Below are 20,440 nucleotides of genomic sequence, written 5' to 3'. Positions count from 1 at the left end.
ATCTTTCTGAGTTAGAGCACAGGCGTGTCCCTGGACCCCCCCAATATGGTTCTGAATTGCTCCATAAGAGCAGGTCTATGATGTGAGACCATCTGGTTCCTTACCTACACAGCACAAGGAAAAGAGGGTTCAGTTCTAAGTGTCCCATTTTTAGGGCAGCTTTTGTAAGGTTTTCCTAAAAAGATCCCTTACTGAAGCCAAGGGAATGAATTAGTTACACTCAGGGAAACTAGACCCTGAGAACCACTACCTCTCAAAGTGTCTGGTGACATTTCCTCACAAGCTTATGATCTCCTCCCCTATGGCATGTACAAAGTAGGAACCAACTCCACTCACCATCGTCAGGGTAGGCCCCCAGTTCGTGGCTATTCCTGGAGTCAGAGGCCAGGGGCTCCTTAGGAGGGGAGAGGGAGCTATCTGTCCATCTGGTCACCTCCGTGTAGACACTGCCTACAGGCGTGGTACCACCTGATGACTCTCCCCCAAGGGTCTTGAGCAGCTCCTTGTGGGCCAGTTCCATGTCCTGCAAGAGTTGCAGGGAAGGTCTGCTCAAACCTTGTGATTCCTAAGCCTGGGGAAAAGGGTTACACTCTGATCCGTGCTGGGCCCTGGGGCTGGGTAGGCTGAGGGAGGAACCCCTGGCCAGGACAGGAACTAGGGCCCTGTGAAGACACACAGCTCATTCACAGGGAATGGTCTTATCGGGACAGACTGAGGTCTCCAGGGACCCAAACCCTGTTTTCTCTCACCTTGAGCCTGTTGAGCTTGAGGGTGAGCTTCTCAATGGTCCGAAAGATCATGCCCACGTCCCTGAGGGCCAGGCTGTGGGCAGAACAGCTGGGGTGTCTTTGACCTCCACTGGCTCCTGATAGCTGAGGCCGAGGCTCTGTCTGCCAGGCAGGGAGACTGTCGGGCTGGGAGGGGCTCATGGGTGCCCCAGAAGGGTCAGTGCTTGAGTCCAGGGGTCCTACTGGCATGCTGACATAGAAGCAGTTCCCTGTCCCCATGGCAGAGAAATCAGGAGGCAACATAGAGAGGTCAGGGTTATCTTCCCTTCCCTGGAATTCCCAGCTATGGCAGCCCTCCACAGGCAAATTCAGGGCATGCTGGCCTCTAAAGCCCTTCTCCGGGGAGTGCGTCTAGATGACTTTGTGCTCAGTCTGGTCCCATTGTAAGGATAAGATGAGGGAGGGAAGTGAAGGGGAGGTACAAGGCTGCAGGTCTCACCCAGGGACGCATGGAGTGGCTCCCACCCCTCAGGAGGAAGGTTAGATGTTGGACTGGTTTTAGGCCCTTTTGAAGAAAAGCAGGCAGCAGCCCTTTCTCTCTGCCTCAAGTCACACTCTGGTGATGAATTTGGGCACCACCCCACCCCCACTGCTATCTACACTATGATCCATGAAGGGAGTTGGACACAGCTGGAGGAGGAACCTGGGTGCCACTCACACCTCCTTCTACAGTGACACTGGTAGGCAGTTGGGGTGGGGAATAGGCTGCTCGGGGGTTGAAGACACTAGGCCCTGGGCACCAGGCTTCCCAGTCCTACCTCACAGCTGAACACAGACTACCTGACCCCGCTGCCTGGGTAAGAGCTACATAGCTCCAAACAGGTGGCTTCTTTAAGCTGGAGGTCAGGCTACACAGGTGGGCCTGCCCCATCTCTAGGCCACATCCTGCTCCTCACCCCCTGCAGATAAGACGGCTGAAGGGTTTGCAGGTGGGATCTATCTTCTGAGGTCCCTCTATGTCCCACAGGTCCCACTCCAGTCCTGGCCTGTCTCTGGCTCCAAGGAGAAGGTCATTACCCGTAGCCTTTGCTCCAATTTCCACTTCAGGTGGCTCAGGCTCTGACTGGCCACTCTCTGGTAGTGCAGGGACAACCTTGCTGCCTGCCACCTCAGCTGCACCGACACCACCACCACCAGGCAGAGAGACAGAAAGACCAGGAGATGAGAGGGGAAGGGAGGGGAGGGGAGGGGATGGGATGAGAAGAAGAAAGAAAAAGAGAAAGGAGTGTGGGGAAGGAGAAAAAGAAAAAGGGAAGAACAAAATGAACACAAGATCAAACATGATTACACCCCAGGGAGCTGCGGAGAACTTTCCACCAATTCAGAGAAAGTGGGAGAGAGAAAGAGAGAGAGAGGGGGAGAGAGACAGAGAGACAGATGGGGAGAGGAAGGTCAGTTCCCAGAAACCCAGGAGAGGGCAGACTTTGGGCAGAGTGGAGCAGCAGGGAAGGACAGGAGATAATATTCAGGACAATATTCCTGTGCCCCCCAACCCACCCTGAGCACCTTTCTTGCCCGTCGGACTGGCCTTCTCTCCCCCTCTCTTATGTCTCTGGTGCAGGGCTCTCCCTCAGGCTCACCATCCTAGGTTTTCCTTGTCTCCAAGCCATCAATGGCATTCCCTAATGTGGGGTGCCCTCCCTGCCAACCCCCCTTCAATCTCCAAGTTATCTTCCCAGCCTCTCCAGTCCTGGCTGCCACCTTCCCCTCCATGCTGTTTGGAGTGATGGGCTGGAAGCATTTGTCCTAGTCTTTCTGGGTCTGAGCCCCTGAGAAGAGACCCTCTTATTCATAAGTCTGGGAGATCACTGAAAAAAACTAAGAGAAACTCATATTGTTGGTTGATTTGTGCCAGGTGACAGAGAATGTCCTTATACAATATTACAGAATGAAGTTCAGAGATGATTCAGAATTTTGTTTAAGGTACGAAGATATTAAGTGGCAGAGACAGGGCTTTGAACTTTGGTTGTCCAACCCCAAAGCCTCTGCGTGATCTCCACACCTCCTTTTCTCCAGGACCCACCCGAAGTCTCTGCTCAGGTCATGCCCAGGAGAGAGACATGGAAGGACATGGTGGCTCAAAGACTTGCCCCTACCTGAGCAAAGTGGGGTGCTGATCCCCCAGTGGACACCCCAACTTACTTTACCTTTTCTCACAACTTTGTAACTTCCAGCTGCCTCTGTGCTTGAAGCCTCTTCGGTTGGATTCCTGTCCAGCTCTGGAGACTCCCAGATCCCAGAATTTCTGGTCCTTGGGGGTAGGTTTCCCAGAGAACTAAGAGCCATGTCCTCCTGCTCTGCTCCCCTCACTGGCCCTGGGAGCTGAGTGGTGTCCTGTTCCCCCTCAGTGGTAGCTTGTCCTGGGGAGCCTGGGTCCCAGGGGTGAGAGGTAGCGCTCATGATGGAAGGTGTAGGTGTCAGGTCATCCTCTGGCTCCCCAGCAACCTCTGTGTCCATGGTGTGACCTGGCAGCAGGCTCCACAGGACCAGGTGCCGCAGGTTCTCCACTGGAGGGAAACAGGATGACGGGAACGACTCAGGAGTGTGCATGACCAGTGGAGGGAAGTTCCCACACCCCAGGTTGTGAACCTGCCTCAGGCATGGGGTGGATTTTGGGGGCTCTGCCCAACTAGTGGCAGGAGGACTATGTTTTCTGAATATGTGTCCTCAAGCAGGGAGAGCCTGTGAGCAGGGAGTGGACCTGGCATTGACAAAGCACACCAGTCATGCAGCTTGGGACCAGGGGCTGATGGCAGGGCGTTGAGGCACTCACCATCTTCCAGGGCAGAATCAGCCAGGCCTTCCATGGAAGGAGGGCCTGGTAGAGCTAGGTGGGTGGGGGCTCTTGTCAGGGCACCCCTGTTCTTTTCATCCAGGGATGTGGAAGGGTGAGGCAGGTCACCCAGCTCCTCTTCCTCACTGCCTTCCTGCTCAGGATCCTCTAGCAGTGCCGGGTGCTTCCCTGGCAGCCTCTGCTGGGGACCGGGGCCTATTTTAGATGAGGGGACACTGTCAGGCAGGGAAAGGGGAGAGTATGTATGCAGGAATCTCACGACTAGTGCTGGACATGAGGGCCTGGGAACAGTGGTGGACTCTTATGCCACTGTACTCAGCACTTCCTAAGGCCAGGCCCTGTCCCTGGCTCTCGGTGTACACCTGTAAACAAGAAGAATGTCACTGCCTGCATGGCGCTTTAATTCTAGCAGAGAGACAAAGAGAAATAACAGCAGTCAGTCAATCATGTAGTTTGATAGTAGGTGGTTAAGTCCTACAGTAGAGAAAAAAGCAGGACTGGATTGCTGGGGACAGAATCAAACAGGGTGGGGCCAGGTGCTAGTGGAGCCAGCTGCCTGTGAGGCTGAGGCAGGAGGATTGCTGGAGGCTAAGAGTTCAAGGCGGCAGTGACCTGTGATGGTGCCACTGTATTGCACCCTGGGTGACAGAGTGAGACTTTGTCTCTTAAAAAACAAACAAACCAGAGCAGGCAAAGAAGGTATGGCTGCAACAGGGACTGGGACAGACTTTAGGGAGGGCTGGGCGTCAGGAGGAATAACATCCGAAACAGCAGAGAACTGAACAGGACCAGCCATCGAATCCTCCTCTCAAAACCCAAGACCCTAAGTTATTTCACACAAGAACTCCCAACCCCATTCCAGAACCTGCATCTTAAGCCTTTCAAGCCCCCACATCCCCTATGCTATTCATCCCTTTTGAGTGCATCTCACACTCAAAAGCAAGCTTTGCTGGAGCACAGCCCTCCTCTCCCCTCCCAGTGGACTACTCCTCTCTCCCCCACTGCTGGCCCTGTCACCTGGAGAGGCAGAACAGAATCTCCTGTTCAATGTGCAAGGTTACCTTCTGTCTGTGCAGTCTGTTTCCTCCCCCTTCCAAACTCTTTGTACCACACCGTTCCTTTCTGCTCTTTCCATCAAAACCTCGGACCCCTGGCCCTGATGGACCATTCTATCCCTCCCACACTTGGCCTGGTGCCTTGGCTGACTCCACAGACAGGACAGGGCAGAGTACTCACCTATGGGCATCTCTTTAGCTTCTGGCTCATTGTGGAACACTTCTGAGTCATCCAGTCCTGCCCTGAGGGAAGAAACCAACCAAAGGGGAGGTCACCTGGCAGGCAGTCCGTTCCCTGCCAGGCAGGAGGCTGAGGGCCATGAAATTTCAGCCTGGACTCCCAGCTTAGAGTGAGCCAGAAATGAGCAGTCAAAAAAGGAAGGGTTTGGCCTCATCCCCTGTCTGGTCTGCTGGCAACCTGGAAACGAGGGTAGGTGCTGGCCAAGCCTCCATGGGCCCCTAGACCACACCCCTACCCCAAGGCAGCCACGGTCTCCATGACAGCTGAGGGAGGAGAGCAGACAGGCTGAGACAGGGGCCTGCTCCTCCCTCTGCAGAGGCTATCTGCCCATGGGGGCAGGGAGGTTAGATGCAGCAGTGAACAGGTGGCTTGGAGTGGAGATGGCATGAGGGCCTGGAGGGCCAAGCACTGTACCTGTTGGCTGTGGGCCCCTGGTGGGCTGGCTCCTGGCGGCCTGGTGGCAGGGCATGGACGGGTGTCAGGGCAGCTCCGGGGTGCCTGGTGGCATTTCGCACAGCCTCCTCTAACAGCTCCATCCATCTGTTGCTCAGCAGGGACAGAGGAGACTGGTGGTGAGAATGAGAGCACGGCACACACCACGCCCGACTGAACCCACTGCTCTGGGGTGTCTAGGCCTTCCTTCCTGCCCTGCCCCCAGGGACCACCTGGCAGGTCCCAGCTCCCCTCACAGTTCCCACTGGCTGCTCCCTTGGGGATTTATCACTTGCAGCTTCCATATACTGGACACCAAGCTGTTATACTCAGTGCTAAGCATTCTCTATTTTCTCTCTCAGAATAACTCTCTAAGAGGTAGCGTTATCCACATTATCCCCAATGTTGAGAAACAGACTCATTCTGTCTCCTTCCACAGTGCCATGCCACTTTTGGTGGCCCTGGTCAGGGAACACCACGGTAGAGGGCTGTGAGGCAAATACCCGAGAAGGTATTTGGGTCTGATGGGAAAGGGAGTCCAGGAAGGCAGAGAGAAGTGGCTGGAGGCTGCTGAGAGCACATTCTCCCTGCAGCGGGACCCCCACAGCTTCTTTATGCCTGCCCTACCTCCCACGCCCCTTCCCACCTTCCTGTCCAGGGACTATTCTGGGGTCTAGCCCTGGCCTCACTGGCCACTGTCCTCATACACACCACCCAGATCCCACGGACAGCATTATGGGTGATCCCTCAATCCTCACGTGTTCTTGTCTGATGATGTCAATGCGACCAGCTCATAGATCTGAGGTGGGCCCAACTTGGAGGTGCATATGATGAAGAAGGCCCGTTTGTCTGTGTGGGAAGGAAGCAGAAGGTGTCTACTGGGGTGGCAGGTGTGACTGCAGTCTCGAAGCCCTGACCCTCTACCCAGACAAAGAACGCAAACAGATCTGGATCATCAAAACCACTTGGACCGTCCTGTAAAGGGGACAAAGGCAATTCCAGGATGCCAGACCATCATCTTTCATGGCCCCTCCCACTCTAGTCACAGTGGTGGCTGACACATGTATGGTGCTTTAGGTTTGTAAAACTTTCTTATACCCATCATCCCTTTTGATGACACCAAGAGGTAGGACAGGTGTTTTCTCCATCTCACAGATGAAGAAGAGAGCCTGACCCTTGCCCCCGAGCCCTTTCTCACACATACTCTACTCCCCATTGCAACACCTCAGCCCACGGGGACTGAGCTCTTCCTGGAGGTGCAACTGCTGTCTGCACATAGGCTCTGCCCTGAGCATGGCTGCTGCACGAAAGTGTTTCTACTCATGCTGTCCAGTCCCATTCCTCTCACTCCGGTATAGAATCCCTCAGCCCATCCCAGGTGTCCATAGCCCACCCAAATCAGCACTGTCCCTGAGGGCTGAGCACCCTTGCTCCAGGCTATCCACCTTCATATTAGTTCCACCCTGCCCCTTGTCCTGCCCATCCTGGACCACACCCTCCCGCTTAGACTGTGTTAGGACAGGAGTACAGGAGCAAGTCCCACAAGGCCCCACATCAGCCAGTACTTGATGGACACCAGTGACAACCAACAGGGACCCAAAACCCAGGCCAGCTGGGCCCACCTCCTGGTGGGTACCTGTGGCTACAGAGCGGATGAGCACAGCATTGAGCTTAAGCACAGGGCTGAAGGTCTGCTTGCTGTCCGAAGAGCCCAGGGCAGTCTTGCTGTGGCACTTGAGCAGCAGCTTCTCATCCTGTTTCTGGAGCAGCACCAGGAGATCCTCCAGCAGCAGCACGTGCAGGTCTGGTGGGGTGGGGTGGTCATGTGTGCCCTGTTGTTCACTCACCCCCTCACAGGCACCGGGAGTGACTGGGGCCTAGGAAGCCTCCCTCTAGTTACTCCCTCCATGCTGTGCTCAAGGAGCCAGTCCCAAGCCATCACCCAGTCATGCTCCACACACCCCTCACTACCCCTCAGAACAACAGGTTCCGGGGCTCAGGAAGCAGATGGAATAACCCAGGGAGCAGACTCTGCAGGCTCCCTAACCCCCACCAGGCACCGGCACACACCCAGGGTCTTGTCCTTGCTGATCCTCCAGGTAAGGAGCCCTTCATGGATCATCTTTCTGGTTGTGAGATCCAGGCTCTGTCAGGGAAACACCACTCACTCACTCACCCACCCACCAAGGGCTCAGAACTCAGTGAAGCCTGAAACAGTGCTAAGGCAGGGAGTGGAGAGCAGGATGGCAGCCCCTGTCTCATGCTCCCATGGGGAATACAAACAAGGAGGAAGGTTACCATATAGGCACAGGCCATGTACAACTCTTGAGTCACACACCACTGGCTCTGGCTGGGTCTCCCCTCCCATATACACATGCTGTCTGCCTTCTGAGAGAATGTCATTCTGTTTTCCCCATTTGTCACTCCAGCTCTAGCTTCCTCCCCTCCCAGATTATCTCCACACTCCTATACCCCTACCTCCCCTGTCCTGCCTTACCCTTGCTCTCTCTGACTGCGTTCTAATATCTAGTCGTTACTGAGTGGGGCCCAAGTGTGTTTTTGAGGGCATCCTTGTGCTAACCCATCACAGACAGGCCCCTGCCTCCTATCTCCAAGGCTCTCCAACCAGAGTTCTGCTCCTAAGGGTTACCAGAAGCAAGTGTGTATGGATGAGTAAGGAGCTGAACCTGGGGCAGTTTCTGCCTCCTACCTTGAACTCTGCTGCCAGGGGGTTGCTGGCCCTCTCCAGGGCAGTGGCATCCAGGCGTTTCTGGTAGCCCTCTAAACGGTGCTGGTTCTCTGTCTGTTTCACTGCCTCGTTCACGTACTTGAGAATCTCCCGGCACTGATCTCGGGCCCGGCAGAGCTTCTCATGCTCAGAGGTACCGCCTGCCAAACGAAGGACAGGGAGGTACTTATATGACAGATGAGGAGCCCCTCACAGGCCTTGCTGTCCCCACTGCCTAGCCCTGTTTGGGTGTCTTGCCCTGGCAGGGATGAGTGGAGCAAGCCATGCTCACTTAACCTGAGGGCCTTGGTGTCAGGGTAACTCATGGAGTGCCCTAAGGTCGCAGAACACTGCTCTGCAGATGCTAACAGCTCTAGAAATGCCTGCTTAGACCAAACAGCTCCACAGGTGACTATGCCTCTAGAAAGCCACTAATGTCCCAAATTCGAGGGTAATGGGAGATATCCAAGCTTCTAGGACACTGACGACCTGGGGCTAGACCCTCGGGCAGCTGGTTCCCTGCTCCTCTAATGCTAACACACAGGTTGTATCTTTTGGGCACTGCAGGGGGCGTTAGGGGGCTAAAACTGGCCACAGCCCTTGGTATCAGAGTCTGACCATCAGAGGAAGCCAGACCCCCCAAGTGCCAGCCTGTGTGTCCACTGTCTGCTTTCCTTGAATTTGCAAAAAGGCCCTAGTGAGGCTATGGTGGTTCTGATTCCTCCCGCTGGCGGGCCCCTGGTATTTTGCAAAGCACATTTCATACTCATTATCTTCTCCATAACAGGGCAAAGGTGAAGACAAGAAAGGTCACAAGTTTGGTGTGACGTGGCCCAATGCCTGACGCCCACCGTCCTACCCTCTGTGTGTCTGATGATATTCTCCAGCAGCAGTGGGTACTTGGTTAGCCGCTGCATCTCGGAGACGATGAGGTCGCGCAGCTGCAGCCTGCGACACTGGGGGTGGCTCTCTGCCTCCTAGTTGGGGCAAAGATGAGGGGAAGTCAGCCTGGGGGCAGGAGGGATGCCAGACAGGCCCTACCCAGAAATAGTGGCGGTAGCAGAGAGATAAGCATGCAAGGCAGGGAGGTGGTCAAAACATAAGGGCAGGCACCACTGCCCAGTGAGCCAGGCCCGCTGACTGCTAACCCAGGCCCTTTCCAGTGAGTGGCAGTCTCTGTCTGGAGCATCACAGCCTTTGAAGGGCAGGTGTGGGTGGGTGGAGGGACGTACCAGGTCACCTCCACATGGAGAGAGAGGCTGAGGCCAGAGGGAAGGGCAAAAGCTCCCTGGAGAGCTGGCAGAGAAGGCGCTGCTGATGACACACCTGCATGAAGAGCTGGAACCGACTCTCTTTGCGCTGCCTGGTCTTGATCAGCTCTAGAGCTACTGACTGATAGGAGCAGAACTGCGCAGCCACCTGCTGGAGTTCCTCTCGGGCAGGACCATCAAACTGTGGGGGCAGGATGGACACTGGTTCAGTGCCACAACCCTGCCTGGGACCAATCCCCTGCCTATCCCCTCCTCTGCGAAATTCTGCAGCTTTAGATAATGGGACCTGGCTCTTCCACTGTCCTTGCCAAGCAGAACTCTGGAGGCATACCCGAGCCAGCATGAGGTCACTGATCTCTCTGATGATGGGGCCCTCCTCCCGGAGCCTCTTCATGGCTTCGCACCAGGAATCTGGGGCAAGGAGAGGAAACAGAAACGCCTGGGGTTGAGTCGACTGCCAGACTCTTTGTGACTGAGAGAACAAAGATGTTGAGCAGCAATGTGTGGGGAAGGGTTTACTTTGGGGGGAACTGGAGGGCTGGTTTTAGGTCACCCATTGATCCTTGTCTCACCAAGGATGATGGGCAAGGGTCACTACTCAGAGAGGTCCTGGCAGAAGAGCCAACCTGGAACAGGAAGCTTTAGGCTAGCAGAGGGGGAGCATGGAGGACACAGGCTCCTTACTGTGAATCTCTATGAGTTCAGGCAGATTGGGGAAAAGCCGGGACAGCTCTTCCCGGGGCATCAGGTTCTCCTTCCTCATCCGCTGGTAGAAGATCAAATCTAGCACGCGGAGTGTGCGCAGGTGGGAACTTTCAGTCACAAACAGCTCTAAGTGGGTGATGAGGAGGTAGAGAGATGGGGAGAAAACAGAATAGCAAGTATCTAGAGTCACTACCCCGCTTCCTAAACCACCCTACTTTTAGAGTAACCAGAGTGGTTTCAGGTCCTATGGCAATTTTTCTCTCACCCTGGGGGCCAGAGATAGAACTTACAGCAGTAGGCCACACAGACCTAGTCCTGTCCCAGGGCCCCCACGCCATGCACCTCCTTCCCACCCTTTGTGTCATGGGCGTTCTAGACTTATGCTTGCACAGGGTGAGTTGTGGGTGGGGGCGTTGCACATTCTCACCATTGATAACCTCCTGTCGGTCAATCTCCCTCTGGGTTAGCCCAGCCACCACGTCCTTGCCCACAGTATGTTGCCAGTTTTGGGCATCTGGCTCTGGCTCCAGGTCAGACAGCTGGCCTAGGTCATCCTCTAGGAGGTGGGGAAGGAGGGCGTCTGTGCAGAACCCCAAGCTGGGGGACTCAATGCTCCTGGGGAGAATGGGCAGCTCAGCTTCACTCAGGAGGAAGATCATACACAGGTCTGTCCCTCCTGCACTGGCCCAACCTGCTTGTCCCGTGCACACGGGTACCAGTGGGCACCAAGAGAAGCACACCCTGCTGAGCACAGATGGGACAGAGATACAAAGAGAGGCCCCACCGTGCCCATCACTCACCTGCGGCCCATTTTGGGGGTGAAGGGAGGGGTTGGGTTCTCGAGAGACCTGTGGAGACGATGTGACTCTTAGCATCCCCATTCAGGCCACTGACCCAGACATCAGTGGGTAGAGCCCCCGAGCCTGCCCACCTGGTGGAGAGGCTGGAGGCAGAGGACGAAGCTGACTGGTGGAGGCGTGTGGCTTCAGCAGCAGCATCCATGTCAACATCACTGCGAGAGCGGGGCACGTTCTCTGCCTTCCGGGACCGCTTCATCTCTTCCCGGCCCTTGAGGCTCTCAGAACGGCCCAGGCGGATCTCTGAGCGTGAACTGAGTGGACAGGGACAGGGGCTTTGGGATCTTCTACTCTGGCCTGCTTTTACCTCTGCCCCATCTTAAGGGTGCCTTGGTGTGGCAGGTCCCCCCCCTCCCACATGCCCAGTGCTCCTGCATGGCAGAAGCTCTTTTTTTTTTTTTCAGTTTTTGGCCGGGGCTGGGTTTGAACCCGCCACCTCTGGCATACGGGGCCGGTGCCCTCCTCCTTTGAGCCACAGGCGCCGCACATGGCAGAAGCTTCTTAATGACAAACTGCTTTTGCTGTTCTACGGAATCCTCCTTTTCCCCAGCCCAGCTTGACGGACGGACAAACTCACCTTCCTCTTGTATTTGGAAGGGATCCTAACAGGAAATCTGGGGCTACCAGAATCAGGCTTGTGGTGTGTGCAGAGGTCTAAGACACCATGTTTCTGTCAGAAAGGCTTGGACATCACAGTCCTTCATCAGGAACTACAAGGTGCCACCTCCCTGCCCCTGGGACAATGTAGTGGCTAGTCCAATTTGCCTCCGGTCAGCTCTTACCCTGGTTGTGCTTTTTACAAGACCTTGGAAGGGAGCACAGGCAACATCTCTACATGCTCATTCTAGGACACACGACGACGCTGCCTGTTAGCAGTCTGTGCTGTGGGACCCCAGCTGTGATGCAGATCCCTTCTGTTCTTATCTTAACAGCACCTTCCTAAACTGCCATTTCCTCTCCTGTGAGAAGACAGCCTTAGGAGTCTGCATAAAGGGGCTGTTTGTTGACAGGCAGGACCCACCCTCAAGCCCACTACTCAGGGCTCAGAGCTACCTGACATCAGGTGCTGCTGCTCTGCATCCTTCAAGTCAGCTTGGGGCAGCTGGCATCCCTGACCCCCAGCTGCCCTGTTGTGGCTCTGCTGTGCTGGTTCTTTGCTGACATTATTACTAATCTGCATTCTGCTCTACTTCTAGGACCATAGGAGGCCTGGAAATGTCTGGAGAGCTCTTAATAGCCCAGCAGGCTGCTGTAGTGAGGCAGCCAAATGTCCTGGTCTCCATTCATCAAGCCTCCAAACTGCCAGATGACCCAAAGTGGAGCTCACCTCCTGGGGTCCACAGGGTTTGTATGCAGGGTTAGAAAACATATTGCCAGCTAATCTCCAACTAAAATCATGCACCAGCAAAGTCAAAACACTTTTCACCAGTGCCTTCAATGGATCGTGTCAGCACCATGAGTCCCACCAGAGGGGTCACTGAGCTAAGTACCTTCCTTCAAGTGCCCAGAAGTGTGCACTGCTCCCACCAAGAAGTAACAGTTCCTAGGGAGTGCTCTTTAGAATTCACAAGCTCAGGGCTCACCTACACCAACAACCTCTGGCCCACCAGCTGCTTAAATTACACTCCCTGAACATTGCCAGTGAGCTTACAACCATCCAATCCAAAGGCTTCTGCTTGTAGCTCTAGGGTTCTAGTAATTCTCAGGGCAAATTTACTCAGCAATGGTAAGAAGGTAAGTTGGTAAATGGTTTCAAATATTCTCCTGAAATGTTGAAAATGTCTTAGAATCTTAAAATATTTGATATATCTATAAGATGTCTACCATAGTAATCATATAATGCGTGCATTTAATTCATTAAAATTAGAACTGAACCTTTCCCGAGTACAAATCTAACTTTTGCCTCCCCTAAATCTTTGTCAATTCTCAATATGGCAAAAATCTTTACTAACATATTAAGCTTAGAAAGGCTTAATAGAAACAGAAAAGAGTAACCTTGCATTCTCCAGGAAAGTTTGATTTATAGTTTGATAATTAGTTTATTCCCAATGAAAATGGCTTGAAATGTTCAGAATGCTACACACTTACCCACCTTTCTGCCAGCCCAGGCTGTCAGGCTGGTGTTTCCCATACATCAGACTACATTACTATACCTTGAGAGTGATTTCAAGACCTTGCACGAGTATTTCTCTTTTTTTCTTTTATTTTTCTTATCTTGAGACAGAGTCTCACTCTGTCCCCCAGGCTAGAGTGCTATGATATCAGCCTAGCTCACAGCAACTTCAAACTCCTGGCTTTAACTGATCCTCCTGCCTCAGCGTCCCAAGTTGTTGGGACTACAGGCACCTGTCACAACACCTGGCTAAGTTTTTCTTTTTTAGTAAAGACTGGGTCTCTACTCTTGCTCAGGCTGATCTTTTTTTTTTTTTTTTTAAGACAGAGTCTCATTATGTTGCCCTCTGAAGAGTGCCGTGGCGTCACAGGTCACAGCAACCTTAAACTCTTGAGCTTAAGTGATCCACTTGCCTCAGCCTCCCAAGCATTTGGGACTACAGGCGCCTACCACAACGCCTGGCTATTTTTTGTTGCAGTTGTTGTTTAGCAGGCCTGGGTGGGGATCAAACCGGTCAGCTTTGGTGTATGTGGCTGGAGCTTGGGGCCGAGGCACTGAGCCCTCAGCCTGGTCTTGAATTCCTGAGCTCAAGGGACACGCCCACCTCAGCTTCCCAGAATACTGGGATTACAGGTGTGAGCCACTGTGCGCAGCCAGATTTTAGACGTGACTTGACTGCTGTCATGCTACAGTCAAAAGCAAGTGAGTTCGAGAATATATATATCTATATATCTATATATATACACGCTTCTTTTTTTAACAAGAGTCTCACTTTATCATCCTCGGTAGAGTGCAGTGGCGTCACAGCTCATAGCAACCTCCAACTCCTAGGCTTAGGTGATTCTTTTGCCTCAGCCTCCCAAGTAGCTGGGACTACAGGTGCCCGCCACAACACCTGGCTATTTTTTTTGTTGCAGTTTGGCTGGGGCCAGGTTTGAACCTGCCACACGTGGTATATGGGGCCAGCACCCTACCTACTGAGCCACAGGCGCCGCCCCAAGAATATATTTTAATATCAGAATATATTTAATACAAGGATTCTAGTTAGAACATGACTCAAGATGGAAAATATGAAAGGCACCACAGTCTGAAACCCCCTTTTTCTTCTTGAAAAGGGCAGTATAGCTCATTTGAATCAATCAATTTGGTATCTTTTTGCCCACAGCTACATTGCTTGTCTTTAAAGGGCTCATCTCTAGTTCTCTTCTTTCACACATAGCTTCTTTTCACTGCCAGGCTTTTTTCCCAGGACTTCCTTTGCTCCCTCTATACCAGCGGTTCTCAACCTGTGGGTCAGTTACCCCTTTGTAACAATGAAAATACATTGCGGCATTAGGAAGATTGAGAACCACTGCTCTGTACTCTTTTTAATCCTTGTTTTTTAGAGTTTCCTGATTAGCTGCTTTATAAATATTATCTAGCTCAATTTTGGGACAGAGGTTATTCAGTATTCAGGGGATGAATCCAAGGCAGAGTCTACCGACATATGCCTCCCAGGCCGGATGGCATGGCCTGAGCACTCACTCCACAGCAGGAGCCCTGCAGTCTAGTGGGGAAGGGCGAGGGAGCTGGGATCAAACCCTAGTGCCAACCTCTGCCCATGTGCTCCACATCAGGCAGCTGGCAAGCCCCATCCCACCACTGTTACCTGTCGCTCTCCAGCAGGTCCTCAGGAAAGCTTCCTGTGGAGAGTCGCTGCGTGCCAGGTTCCGGGGCCTCATACTGCTGGTTGTTCTCAAAGTGCTGAATGATGTTCCTCACATTGCCTGGTTTGACTGGAAGCACAAACAGAGTGAAGGATACTATACTTTCTGTTTGGGGTGACGTCTCAGACCTTACTCCCTGCTATCCCAGAAGACAGAGCGATGAGAAAGCATGGGTAACAGCAGCACAGGCCCCAGAATGGAGAGGTGCTCCTAGTCCTGGTTCCTCTACGCATGTGCTGGGGCCCTGGGCGTCGTTCTGCTTTTCTGGGTCTACTTTTTCTTCATGTGCGAACTGAGAGGATGTAGAAGTATGTTTTCTAGGAAGCTTTCTTTTAGCTCTCACGTTCTTTATTACAATGACACTTCTGCTTGAAAACCATGACTAGGTTTTTCCTAAGAGCCATTTATAGTTTAAAAAAGTAGCCTGGCACACCGAAAACACATCTACATGGAATCTGGCCATGCTGACATATTGTATCAGGCATTTCTCAAATTTATATTACATTTATGTGTTCTCTCTGGAACACCATCTCTATGGTCTCCATCACTACGAAATCCAGGACCTTTAGGGCTGTGAGATGTCACCTCGGTGAAACAGAGGAGACACATAACTTTGTCTTTCAAATTCCAGCCCCTGCCCTTTTTTTTTTTTTTTGAGACAAGAGTCTCACTCTATCACACTGGGTAGAGTGCTATGACTTCTTACCTCATAGCAACCTCAAACTCCTGGGCTCAGCCTCCTGAGTAGCTGGAACTATACAGGCACCTGCCACAATGTCCAGCTAGTTTTTCTATTTTTGGTAGAGATGGGGTCTCACTCTTGCTCAGGCTGGTCTCAAACTCCTGGACTCAAGGAATCCACCTGCATCAGCCTCCCAGAGTGCTAGGGTTACAGGAGTGAGCCACAGTGCCCAGCCATTCCAGCCCTTTTTAAAAGCTAAGACAAAAGAGTTCTTGTTCATAAAAAACAGAAAGGACAAGTGGAAGAGTAAAAAGGCACAGCTGATTCCACTTAGAAACCTTGGAGATGTTAAGTCACACCCAGGGCACCATGGATCTCAGCAGGAAAGAAGAGAGATGAGGAGCTCACCTTCTTGTCAACTAGCTGAGCTTGAAGCCTAGCAAAATCAGAACTGGGTTGGGCTAGAAATGCCCTCTGCCTATGACCAACAGAAAGGGTAGGTAGAACCAGGGAAGCAATATAAACCCCTGGGGTTTGGACCCCAATCCTAACCATACTAACAGAGTTCTGCCCCTGACTTTGGAGATCCTGAGAGCTGTATATACAAACTTACAAATTCCTCCTGTCTCAAAATCTGACTTTTCTAAGACACTTTCTAAGCCAAAAAGAACAGAAAAACATTTAGCTGCTCTCTTCAAAGTCTGTGACTCCGTGTTAGGCAGGCAGTTGGGTAATATTTCTCTGAAACTGGCTGGGTGCATATTCCATGAGCAGGGGCTGTTACCATCAGTTCCACTTTTGAGATCAGGACCAGAACTGCTTGTCCCCGACTTAGTGTGCATCTGGGACTTGGAGCCCCTGGAAATGCCACAGTCAGCTCTGAAGCTCTGAGCTACACTGGCTGGGTGACAATGTGGGAGACCAGGAATATCCTATCACTGAAAGCCACTGGATTGAGTCCACTATTATTTCTTTTCCCATGGGCCACTTTGAAAATGCCCAAGTGTGGTCAGGTGTGGTGGCTCATGCCTGTAATCTCAGCACTTTGGAGGCCAAGGAAGATCACCTGAGTCCAGGAATTTGACATTAGCTTGGGCAACACAGAGACATCCATCTCTACAAAAAATGATTTAAAAAAAACTAGCTGAGTATTGTGGCAGGCACCTATAGTCCACGCTTCTTGGGAGGCTGAGGCAGGAGTATCACTTGAGCTCAGGAGTTCGAGGTTATAGCGGGCCATGAGATAGGCACACTGTACCCCAGCCTGGCCTGTTTCTTTAAAACAAAACAAAACAAACAAACAAACAAAAAAACCCCAATTATATCCTAGATATAGTTAGAGTTAGATCCTAGTTGTAGCAAGAAACAGTTGTCTTGAGATCTGGTGTAACTAAACGACCTAGAGCACTGGTTCTCAATCCGTGGGTCGTGACCCCTTTGTAACAATGAAAATACATCACGGCATTAGGAAGGTTGAGAACCACGGACCTAGAGTGACAGGGTAAAAACAGGTAGGATGGAACCCATTTAAAAAAAAAAAGTAAAGTTTCATTAGCAGCTCTTGCTTTTCTCCCTCCAGTCTCTGAATGATAATGGAACTAAATGAAAGTGAACATGTTACTAACAATCAGATCCTTTATAATAAACAGGTAACAGTGATGATTTTAAGTGGCAAAAACACTCAATATTGAGGCTTTTTACATCTTTAAATATAGATACAGATTTGTCTGACATCCTGGGGATTTAAAGACCCCAAACCAAATATTGAAATCATAATGTAAAGATGTGACTCAAATGGCTGGTGGACACTCACACCCTTATCCTGCTCTGCTATCAGGAACCTTCTCTCCACATTGGGTGTTTCTGTCTACTTTCAAATTTTTGCCTGCTGTTGTCTCACATCTTCCCTGGCAGGGGAGATGAGGAACATGTTAAAGAACTAAGGGCTATATTTTAAGACTATTCTTCTCCCCTACTGTTTTTTTAAACATTTTTTCAATAATCTTAAAAAGTAAATATAGGAGTTCAGTAACTTTTTTTTGAGACAGAGTTTTACTATGTCGCCCTTGGTAGAGTGCCATGGAGTCACAGTCACAGCTCACAGCAACCTCAAACTCTTGGGCTTAAGTGATTCTCTTGCCTCAGCCTCCCAAGTATCTGGGACTACAGGTGCCCACCACAATGCCCAGCTATTTTTTGGTTGTAGTTGTCATTGTTGTTTGGCAGGCCCGGGCAGGGTTTGAAGCTACCACCTCTGGTGTATGTGGCTGGTGCCCTAGCTACTGAGCTACAGGTGCCGAGCTGGGAGTTTAGTAACTTTTAAAATAATTTTGAAGCTAATTTTTTGGGGGAGAGATGGGGTCTTGGCATGTTACCAGGTTAGAGTGCAGTGGCTGCTTACAGTGCACTGTGGTCTCCCAAGTCCCAGCCTGAAAACCCTCCTGCCTCAGCCTCCTAAGTAGCTGAGACTATAGGTGCATACCACCGTGTCTGGCTGAAGATAGTATTTTTTATTGCCCCTTTTACATAAAATTATTTTTTTTAAATAAAATAAATTCTTGAAAAACAGAGTAATTCCCACTGAAATTTCCTATATGTATTTATGATAGATCCTAGAAAATATTCATCACTCAACTGCCCTACATAGACCTCACTGATGGGCAATGAACTTGCCCATTACAGTGCTGGCAGTTAAAAGTCAAAAGAAAAAAAAAGAGCCAAAAGACATGGAGGTACCACACTGAAGGGCTTAGCAAAGTCCAGGTGAAAATACTCAAAAGAAAAACAGAAATCACAATTTACTAAGAAACAAACAAAAAAAACTGAGGCTTTTTATTATTTCAATTGAAAATAACATCCGAAGTGCTTCTGCAGGACACTCCAATTTGTGAGGGTTTCCTTCAGTTTCACAGAACCCTAGATTTTTGGAACCTCATCCATGATGTAACCAAATTATGGAGAAAGGCCTCAAACTGTGTGAAACTGCCAGAGGCAACAACAGGCTGGCCTTTGGCAGACTCAGGAAGAACTCTACCTGTAGGAGTGGGAGTGGGGAGACCTGGGTCAGGCTGGCAAGGTCTCTTAGAAGGGATAGAAGGCCCTCCCTGGTTTGTTTCACAGATCAGCTTTAGCAACAAGGAGGACATACAAATGGGGAGAAGAAAGAGAGGAAAGAGGGACAGATAGGAGAAGATAATGAAGGAAAAGAGAAGACAAGATTTGGGAGAAAGAAACTCAGTGCTAATGCAAAGACAAACCCAAAGAAAATGTTCCTTTTACCTTCCACAGGGGACAAGGGAATATGAAATGCTAAAAGAAAAACAAAAAACAAAAGTAAACCATGGAAAGTCAAATTAATGTTTCAAGAGTCAAAATAAAAATTACATCAAGCTGGAAAATGAAAAGGTAGCAGCAAAAATCAAGCCTGGTCTAGAAGAGTCCCCTCCTTCCACTCCTCCACTGTAGCAATTTCAGGCAGGACAGCAGGCCCACTCCACTGCCCCTCAGCACCCCATTGACAGCAGGGACTTAAAAGACTGATTAGAAGGGGCCAGCAACAACTTTCAAATGACACATGGCTGGGAAGAGATCAATGATAGATCAATTGAGTTTTGGCTACTGATACCATTAGGGAAAAGTCTGGGTCCCAGACTTGCCCATCTGCCTGATTCTATTTAACAGTGACTCACCCCCTCCCCTGTCTCTAATTTCTCCCAACACCCAGCACTGCAGGCATACGGATGAGTCTCACAGGTACAGGGGAAGGGGCATTTACTATCTACAGGGTAACCTTTGCCAAGGGGAAATGTTCCTCCACATGTCTGGTCAGTAACTACAACTAACTCTGAGTTCCCAGACTAAGAACCAGGGACTGCTGCAGCTTCCTTGGCTCTGAGACACTGATGCGTACCTCACAGAGCCTGCATTTGGTCTGTTGAGGGGACAGGGCGGCAGCACTGGGAGGGGGCTAAGGTGCGGTGTCTGTGCCCAGCTAACATAGGAAGCCTTTTGCCAGCATGTTGGTATGTGTGTGCGGGGCTGTGGTCCCACCCAAGGAATGACTATGGCTGATGTCTGCAAATACTCACTGCTCTGGGAAGAACTTTTGGGCTTCCCAATGTATTTGAGGATGGGGTTTCGCTTCTTGTCCTCCAAGGCATCCTTTTCTTTTTTGGAATTGCTGCTCTGCTGAGACAGGAGACACTGGGGTTGGAGGAGGTCCCAATACCCAGACACAGTTGCTTATCAACTCTGGCACTGCCCCCAGGACTGGCCCTCAGCAAACAACTGGACAGCTGACTCATGCTTGTGCCCTGAGGAGACTTGGAAGAAGGGAGAGAGCACTGCTCTAGCTGGGGGCTCTCACTGACTCCATATCCAAGGTGGAGGATGTAGCTTGACAGCTGCAATGGCTTTCCTTGTCTATGTCAGCACGGAGAATTGTCTGTCCCAAGGGGAGATATTTTCTATGATAGCTTTGTTACCTTCTTGGTCTTAGGGAAGAAAGGTAGCCACTTGTCCTTGTCAGGAGCAGCCTGGGCCTTGTCAGCTGTGTTGGAAGGTCGTGTGTCCCGAAGATGGATCCCAGCATGGCTCATGTAGGTATTGAGGGCGAAGCCCATGGGGGCACTGTAAGGGAGAGGCAGAACCATGAACCAGAAAGTTCCATTCAGCCTGTCCTGCTGCAGGGGAAGGGGCACTTATGGGCCAAACTGCCCCTTCCAAGGGAAGTCTGGAATAATCAAAGGGAACAACAGGCAGAAGCTGGCTACAAGTCTTGGCTGGCACAACTCCCAGGAGAAATCTTATTCCTTCCCTAACAGAGCTCTTCCCACTAGTGGATAATGCTCAGTGGAAAGACATGCTAGTTCCCTAAAACGTAAGCACAAAATTCTCTGAATGGTCAAGCCATGAGCAGACTGGAAGCCCGGCTGCAGTACACAGCTAATATCCTCAGGTACATGTGTAGGAGTGAGGTAACATGGGGAAGGGAGAAATGCCAGACAGCCTCTGTCAGGGTACACTGTCTTTACCCATCTCCTATCTCTAAGCACAGAGAGAAAAAGAT

General features: G+C 51.2%; 1 protein-coding gene across 12 annotated transcripts in view; it reads right to left on the bottom strand.

Moving 5' to 3' along the window:
• Positions 1 to 20,440, bottom strand: part of ARHGEF11 (Rho guanine nucleotide exchange factor 11) — a 122,104-nt gene that overhangs the window by 1,322 nt on the left and 100,342 nt on the right. For 6 of the 12 annotated variants that reach the window (XM_053604210.1, XM_053604202.1, XM_053604208.1 and 3 more), the window contains 22 exons: positions 19,857 to 20,001; positions 19,461 to 19,560; positions 18,652 to 18,681; positions 14,633 to 14,759; positions 10,946 to 11,125; positions 10,815 to 10,862; positions 10,442 to 10,629; positions 9,994 to 10,140; positions 9,641 to 9,720; positions 9,365 to 9,490; positions 8,898 to 9,015; positions 8,021 to 8,199; positions 7,381 to 7,456; positions 6,947 to 7,114; positions 6,069 to 6,159; positions 5,293 to 5,418; positions 4,819 to 4,880; positions 3,562 to 3,777; positions 2,936 to 3,295; positions 1,806 to 1,901; positions 750 to 997; positions 337 to 523 (listed from right to left, as the gene is read on the bottom strand). In XM_053604210.1, the coding sequence (XP_053460185.1) occupies positions 337 to 523; positions 750 to 997; positions 1,806 to 1,901; positions 2,936 to 3,295; positions 3,562 to 3,777; positions 4,819 to 4,880; positions 5,293 to 5,418; positions 6,069 to 6,159; positions 6,947 to 7,114; positions 7,381 to 7,456; positions 8,021 to 8,199; positions 8,898 to 9,015; positions 9,365 to 9,490; positions 9,641 to 9,720; positions 9,994 to 10,140; positions 10,442 to 10,629; positions 10,815 to 10,862; positions 10,946 to 11,125; positions 14,633 to 14,759; positions 18,652 to 18,681; positions 19,461 to 19,560; positions 19,857 to 20,001 (3,098 nt within the window). The remainder of the gene's footprint in view (positions 1 to 336; positions 524 to 749; positions 998 to 1,805; positions 1,902 to 2,935; positions 3,296 to 3,561; positions 3,778 to 4,818; positions 4,881 to 5,292; positions 5,419 to 6,068; positions 6,160 to 6,946; positions 7,115 to 7,380; positions 7,457 to 8,020; positions 8,200 to 8,897; positions 9,016 to 9,364; positions 9,491 to 9,640; positions 9,721 to 9,993; positions 10,141 to 10,441; positions 10,630 to 10,814; positions 10,863 to 10,945; positions 11,126 to 14,632; positions 14,760 to 18,651; positions 18,682 to 19,460; positions 19,561 to 19,856; positions 20,002 to 20,440) is intronic. The other 6 variants (XM_053604203.1, XM_053604211.1, XM_053604212.1 and 3 more) reach the window with 4 other exon arrangements.

Source organism: Nycticebus coucang, chromosome 10 (assembly GCF_027406575.1).
Source record: "Nycticebus coucang isolate mNycCou1 chromosome 10, mNycCou1.pri, whole genome shotgun sequence".
Taxonomy (NCBI): Eukaryota; Metazoa; Chordata; class Mammalia; order Primates; family Lorisidae; genus Nycticebus; species Nycticebus coucang.
Note: the sequence above shows the minus strand (reverse complement) of the source record. Positions and strands in the feature narration are given on the sequence as shown.